We start from the raw sequence: 8,240 nt of genomic DNA on the forward strand, positions 1-8,240 counted from the left end.
TGAGACGGACGAACTTATGGGTTTTCTGTATGTGTGTATGCATACAAAGTATCTATGTATGTGTGTGTGTGTGTGTGTGTGTGTGTATGTGTTTGAGGGTCAATTGTCACCCTCTGATATTTCTCCTGATACCCTGAGGGTTTGTATGTCTCAGACTTTACAGACCAAAAAAAAAAGATCTAATACTTATGTGTATTTTTTGATGAGGAATAAAATCGACTGCAACTTTTCAAAAGTTTTTGATTGTAATAATTGTCCATAAACTCTTCCCATGAAGAATGATTGTCCAATCATAGCTTAGAAACTGTAACCAGGCATGGACAGCCTGTCAAGCTTTGGATTTATTCAGGTTAAAGCAGTCTGCATGGGTTTATTTTAATCCCCTCCAAATCCAGAATTACAAGAGCAAAAAAATGTAAAGAGTGGATGAAACATGGTTGTTGATATGCTCTGACATAAGCAAATGTGAACGTAACATAATATAACATGAGCACATCATTCTAACTATTTATTTACACTGGTAATCTATGGCGTTACTTCCGAGGCCAAGAGCATTTCATTTCGATGCTACTATACAGACTAAAGATGGACGACACAATAGAACATCCTGACCGTCTCCTAGAGGCTGGCTGCAGTATAGATCATAAACCCCACCCCCTACATATTAGCAGATGGGACTGAACTAAAAAAAAAAGAAAAAAAGAAAAGAAGAAAAAATAAAAAATATCAAAAAACACATTAAATAAGACTTTGGCTCTAAATGACCTCACCAGCGCAAGATGGCAGCGCCTGTATCCGAGATATTTTGGACACGTCGTCCATCTTTATATACAGTCATTGAGCCCGCTCTGTTGGATTTGGGGAAAGTTAATTAGCCTCTTCAAACTCTACACTACAACAACAATGTTTTTTTATTTTGCCATCTTCCACATGCATCATAAAGTGGTGAGTGGTGCTTGGGACAATTTGAGCATAACAGTATGTAACTTATCTTGTGGGGAAGGGACACTAGATACTACTAAATTCTTACCTAAGTGCCTGTGACTTGACTAAAATAGACCAACATCTTATGAGAACATGCTATTTACTTTAGCAATCACAAGTGGCTTCATACCATTTCCTTATTTTTTACAAAGGCCTGATGAATAGCACAACTTAAGACATGAAAGCTCTTAGCTACTGGTATCACTTTTCTTGAAAAAAAACAGAGGCCTAACTATTTTGTTGGAAAATCTTCATTCTTCAACAAAATGATAAAGTTGGGGAGGAAGAAAATTCCCATCCTCTTATTATACTGGTTTAAATCTGATACATCTAAATATGAATCCCATGTCTAAAGTGGAGAGTCACCATATGTTTTTTGGATTGAACTGGGTCAAGCAGAGTAGAAAAACACCCATAGAGCTGACATAATTTATGTCATTCATGGCTCAGTGAAATGATTTGACTCTTTTCTCTCTCCTTTTTGCCGTCCACGTTACTTGATGTTGGCGAGAAGAACACGTGGCTTGCTCTGGTAATTACATACAGTCATTAACTGTCTGCCTGTTCATATTTTCATCGTTTAGGTCAATATTGTGACTGGGTGCTTACACAGCCACACTTGCCAGCTGCGATATATGAACAAAAGTGCAGTCGGAAAAGAAGTATGGACCCCTGATCTTGCTTGTTTGTGGTTTAGACTGACAAGAAACCTAAATGTATGACATGAAAACAAACAAAGCATGGTTTCAAAGTACGAATGCTGCTTGAGAATTACAATATACTTTGTATGAGCTGTCAAACAAGCTGAAGCAAGATAAATCAACATAGGCTCATATAGGTCTGAATCATAAGATCTAATCTCCTGAGGCTTTGGGGAGTGCGGTAACACTGACTGTCAGATCAAAAGCCAAAGTTTGCATCACATGTCTTTTCAGAGAAATGTGTGCGTGTGACTATGATGGGAAAGTGAACTGTCTTGAATTCCTTTTCTTCATCTAATGTGTCCAGCACACATACAAACACAGCGTCCCTTGAAAAGTTGTGGACATAAGTGTTTTATTTGCCATGGAGAATGTGATAGTAAGAACAGTTTGAAAAGAAAAAAAACAAACATTTTCCTGTATTTAACAACAGCATTAACACATACACATGATATATGAATATTTATAGCAAACTGACATGTATGCTATGAATACCCCTCTCTTAAAATATCAGTTTGTGCCATTTAAGTCAAATACACTGCAGGTTAATATTGAAGGCAGCACTGACACATGAGAAACCACAGCATTTTACAGCTTCATTAAGACAACATGAAAGTGGAGAGTGAAACACGGCTTTGTAGTGAGGTACTAAAACTTGTCAGTCTGATGGAGCCGCACTACATACAAAATACATTTACAGACAGAATGTCGAGTCATTTGAGCTCCTGGCAAAATAAAAATGACTGCTCAATTGTACATCTTCCTCCAGTGTGTTGGATGTTTTCATTATGCAATGTCTGTCAAAGTTAATTTGAACAGCACATATCTACTGTAAATGAGTATAAACACTCAAAGCTGGATTTGGAAGAAAACTCTTTTATTGAAATCACAGGTGCAGGTCTGTATATCTGTTTAGTATAACCTTTCCAGCTGTGAAAATACTGCTTAAAAAAACGTTAGAAGATGTTCTCACCTGTTTGACAGCTACTCTATAACCATAATACTGCAGATAGAGGTTGGCCATGAATCAAGTCATTGTAATGAACACTTTAATGGGATAAACTATGTATTAGTTGGCTTAGTGCTCAGTTCTTTGATCTGATATTTCCTGATTTGAGAAAATTAAGGAATACCTGTCAAATGTAAATATACATGCTGTTTGTATGTATGTATATATACATAATATAATCACATAAAGAAGACATAAAGAAATTCTGACGACAGTCAGCTCTGTGGTCAACAACTTGAGTTATTGTGCAATAGTGAAACTGATAAAAGTACAAGATGAGGTCATGCATCATCACTCTTCTCTAGGCACTATATTAAACAACTGAAGAGCAGTGGTGTCAATGAACAGATAAAATGTGGTTTTGGGGAAGTAAATCATGACCATCTTGTGAGGTCAGTGGTGCTTTGGCTTTGCCATCTAAGCATTTGAGCTAAACTAAGAATGAGTGTGTGTAGAGCCCATTTGGGAGAGCTGTCTTACTTTTGACTGGGAACAGTCTTATTTCTCCTGACAGTGGTGACGTCTTCCCATCACAGAGGCTGAGCTACAGTCTTGTAATCCAGACTTGTCCTGTCTTTTCTTGTGGGCAGCAAGTGCTCCTGTTTGGCGGCTTCCACCTCGATAACGTTGGGCCACAACACACTCAGTAATCCTGAATCCTACAGAAAGAGCATATAAGCAGCACATACTTATTGGAAAACATCTGCATGAATACTTCAAACACTGTAAATATATTGTTCCCTCACATTTTTTGAATTGGGATGTCACATTACTTAATTTTATAAAAGAATTGAAATATTCTCTTATTTTACTATTATACTTATACTTTACTCTCTTATACTAAGTCAGTGGCAATATTAGTGGTTATCAAAGCGCATGGCACCACCTAGATGAAAACACTGAGGGAAAAAATGTAAGAAAGTGTGATAACCATATTTGTGACAACAGCAACGACATGAGACAGCTCACATCAGGATAATTTTTGAACACAGTCAGTGTCACATATCAGCATGGCTTAAGGACCATAAATCTCTGTTCCAATATGTGATTTTAGTAAAATCCTTCAGTTTGATCTATTGTGACTGATGGAGGAATGTCAGTTTCTGTGTCTGTTGGCTTTTATTGTTATAATTTTCCTTTGTTCTCAATAAATATGTAATTTGCACTGTAATAGTTTTTTATGGCTGTTATTACATTCCCTCTTTCCTTGTTGCTATGTCCAATGGCCAAACCAATCAACCCAGTGCTCCCCATATAAGACACAGGCTAACTGTGAGGACCCTGTTCTTCAAGGGTCAGGTTCTTCTCTGCATCTCCTGCTGTAATTCCCATTACTGCCCTGGGCTCCAGAATCTCACAGCCTAGAAACCTGTTTGCTCTTTCCCTTCTCATCCTCCCCAGCTCCTGTTCTCCCCCTCTTTAACACATGAAAACTGTGCTGTGCATCATCCAAAACAATTACAATAACGTTTGTGCCTAAGATGTAAGAGGGACATACTTGAGTCTAGACTGAGGAAGTGATGTAACAGACATATCTGTGCTCTGGTCAGTGAGCTGCATACTTTTAGCTTTGACTCCTCTGTGAAAAAGGGGGGGGGGGGGCAGGTTATAGCCACTACTATTTTCAGGCAAAGCTTTTCATTGCAGGGCTTCAATCACATGTTTGATCCACTGTCATTGTTCTGAGCGAACCTCCAGATTCCCTTTTCATCCCTCACTGGTTGCTAAAATGAAATAGCAGTCAGCACCTCACAGGTATATTTTCCTTTATTTTTGCCAAACTGAAACAAATAGGCCTGCAGAATCCACATGCTATGGACTGCCATTATGAATTGCATTTGATTTATGTTACACATAAATTTTTCTAATAAAGAAATTCTCATACTTTGGCTGCTCACTTAAAAGAAGAAGACAGACTGAAATATTATTTTTAGTACAATGCTGGTTTATAAAAATGCAGTGTGTCGACTGATCTCCTGCTCCCTTCAATCACTTCAACAGAATCCTGATGATTTCTTCATTCCTCGAGTAACTAAGGGGTCGCATTTCAGTGTTCCACGAACCACACTTTCAAACAAATCCTATTTTTATGCACTGTCTTATGATGTGATAACATCCTAATGTTACCTTTGCGGCTATGTGACAGACATGGAGGCTCCTCTGTGAAAGCTACAGCTTTGAACATGAAATACCTATAGAGCTTCAAAGCTGTGAGTGTTACCACAGAGGCATCATTATTAAGACCAATTATATCAGAGTTCACTAGACTGGTCTGACTTATGCTCAAGCTTGCACCATTTGACATTAAATTTACAGAAATGTCAATCCAGGCCAGATATATTTGATAAAGAGTGTTCTGCCAAAAGCTTTAGTCACCAAAAAAAGTCTTGACATGAAAAATCAGAAAAATACAGTAACAAATTAACTCAATGAGGATTGGTGTCATGGCTGCACATTCTTACCACATATATATTTTCATCAGAGCTCAACTATAATGTCACTTTCCATATTGCGTATTTAAACCACATACACTACATCTACTTAATCAAACACTGTCTAAAAACAATGCAGACTTGTAGTATGAAAATCTAACGATTGTCATATTCTGAAGGTGATAGAGCCCCCTCCTTATGAATGTGGTTCAAAGTTGTTTGCATATGCAAATTACACAAACACTTCCTTCTCTCTGTAATAAGGAAACATTTAAAGGCTGAACCTGTCAGTAATGAGTGCCACTGCTCTTCAGTAGCTCAGCTGGACTGTCATCTCACCATGTTTTTCCAATGGAAACTGGTCATATTGATACTTGCACTGAGTCTTGAGGGTCAAGGTAAGAAGTGTTTTTACATATACCATTCCATCCAGGTTGTTATAGAAAATGCATTAGACTACAGTACATGAGGAACTACATTCCGCACTGTGGGATATATGATGCATGAGATGGATTTGTACATTTTAATTTAATTTAAGTCTCTTTGGTCAGTTTAGGCATATGTATTAAGGACATTAATAACATCAATGTTCATCGATTAATTTCTCTCTAGCTTGTGCAGGAGAAATCTCTGGAGGCCACGAGGCTGTCCCACATAGTAGGCCATACATGGTGATTGTGGAGCAACACATGGAGGATGGTAAAACAAAATACTGCGATGGATTCCTTCTGAATGAGGATTTTGTGATGACGGCAGCCCACTGCCAAGCAAAGTCAGTTTTACACACTTTATGTTGAAGTACTGAGAATTCTGGTTCCCATGATGAGATTTCTTAACCCACCAACAACCTAGACACGTGTATTGAGATTGGCAGATATATTTCATGACAGCTCTGTGAACTGTGACAAAATTTTTAGTCTCTAAATATTTGTATTTTTGTGTAAACAATGCTCTGACCAAGTAACTAATCTATTTACTGGCATATAACTTTTTTACCTTAAATTTTGTCAGGTCCTACACAGTCTCTCTAGGAGTTCACAACTTCCGAGACAAAAAAGAAGTACAGTGTATATCTGTGGAAAAAGCATTTCCACATAAAGACTACGATTCTATAAATCTAAAAAATGACATGATGCTTCTTAAGGTAAGAAAATCCTCAAAAAGTCTAATTTTGTTATTTCAAGATTTCTCTGTGTTTCTTATTATGTTATTTGCAAATGCTCAGTTGAATGCATTAATGAAATAGGTGCCCGAAGTACTGTATGCATTCACATCACTGAACAATAGCTAAACAGGTGAGTACTGGAGAAATGTGAATTGATGTTTCATCTTCATATTTGTATTATTTTTTCTATCTCTCCCTGTTCCTTAAGTTGAAGTCCAAGGCAAATCTCAACAAAAATGTGAAACCCATTGCTCTTGCAAGCAAAGATGATGGCTCTCTGCCTAAATCATGTATAGTCTCTGGCTGGGGAAAAAGCGACAGCAGTAACTATATGTCTCAAATACTCATGGAAGTCAATGTAACACTCATTGACAATGAGCTGTGTGTCCAGAATAAGTTGTACTGCTCTGATGGAGACGCTGGGCCGGAGAAGGTATGTATATTTATGAAACATAACATCTACAAACACACTTTGCCTCAATAACTGTGATTTAATTGTCACTGCAAACTGTGTATGTACTTCCAGGGAGACTCTGGTGGTCCATTGGTCTGCGAGGATGGAAAGGCGTACGGGGTGGTGTCCTTCAAATACCATCCAGTGGCAGATGAACCGCCTCTAAACTGCTATACTAAGATACCTGAGAACATGAGCTGGATCAATTTGGCCGTGAAAACTGCATGAAAAATACCTAATGCATGTAACACTTGATTGATCAGAGTGCAATATTTGAATTTCATTTGTATTTCAGGTTTTTGTATGTATGTAACACTGCAGAACTGAAGTGCTAAAGATTGAAATGCTAGTAATGCCACTGATTCCAAGTCTGTAACTGCTTGCTTTACACAGATTTAATCAAAATATGCTTTAATTTGATGATAGCTAATGATTCAAGCCTTTATATGGAAAGCTTACAGAGTAAAAATATATGATACACGTATGTCTGCACCTCTGTTTGAACAACAATTAAACCAACAAAAAAGACAACACTGCCTCCTTGTGAACAAAGTGTAGTGATGCAACAACAAGAGGTTCACTGTTCATTTGTTGAAGTCAGAGCTGAAAGTCTCTTCTTTGTTCTCATCTATAAACTGTAAACCTAATCAAGTCTCTGCCTGTTGTTTAACAAGCCAGCACATTTTATGTCCAATTTTGAGATTACTTAGGCATTACTAAAAAGGCAACATTCCTTTACTACCATACCAAATGTTGGCTAAATACATTCTACATGACCAGCTCATTTATATTTTATGTCATTTGATATTCCAGTAACCTCTCAAACTATCACATGGGGGAAAATTGTATGTATACCTTAAGGGGGGGTCAAGAGTTATTTTGTACAGCAAACTGAAATGACTTTTAATAACTTGGAGTAATATTATAAAAATAATACTACACTACATGAAGTCTATGAACAAAAATTGGGACAGACATTTTTAAGAAATTTTATATTTAAAACATGCAAGATAAAGCATGTTTATTCAAACTGAATATGATGATAACATGACAGAAATAATGAATCATGGTAAACTGCCAGAATACTTGTGTTGAGGACAGAATAAACCTGCTGCTGTGATGTTTCTCATTTGTACAAGTGTTACATCAAATTTATAGGTTACAGATAAAAAGAAAGAGATTCTCTTTAGGTCTGGATTATCCCCATCTGACTTTTAGGTGTTGTCTTTCTTATTGAAGAAAGCTTTTCCTTTATAATAAATTTGAAAAAGTTTAAAAAATTCTGTTTTTGCCTTGTCCTTATGGGGTATAAAGTTTGGTTAAGTGTATGAAGTGTATTTTGACATGAGGCTTCATTATATTAGTATATCATATAATACAACAGTCTTAAGAACTTGTAGTATGAAAATCTAACTATTGTCATGCTCTGGATGTGATAGAGGCCCCTCCTTATGAATTTGGTTCAAAGCCAAATTGTTTGCACATTCAAGCTACA

General features: G+C 37.0%; 1 protein-coding gene across 1 annotated transcript; it reads left to right on the top strand.

Moving 5' to 3' along the window:
• The first annotated feature begins 5,435 nt into the window (after positions 1-5,435).
• LOC111232006 (granzyme B-like) lies at positions 5,436-7,936 on the top strand. Its single transcript, XM_022759336.1, has 5 exons — positions 5,436-5,524; positions 5,739-5,898; positions 6,138-6,270; positions 6,500-6,724; positions 6,818-7,936. The coding sequence occupies exons 1-5, from the start codon at positions 5,467-5,469 to the stop codon at positions 6,971-6,973; spliced, it is 732 nt and encodes a 243-aa protein (XP_022615057.1). The 5' UTR covers positions 5,436-5,466; the 3' UTR covers positions 6,974-7,936.
• Positions 7,937-8,240: the final 304 nt, after the last annotated feature.

The sequence above is a fragment of the Seriola dumerili genome, unplaced genomic scaffold (assembly GCF_002260705.1).
Source record: "Seriola dumerili isolate Sdu_G_001 unplaced genomic scaffold, Sdu_1.0 BDQW01000321.1, whole genome shotgun sequence".
Classification (NCBI taxonomy): domain Eukaryota; kingdom Metazoa; phylum Chordata; class Actinopteri; order Carangiformes; family Carangidae; genus Seriola; species Seriola dumerili.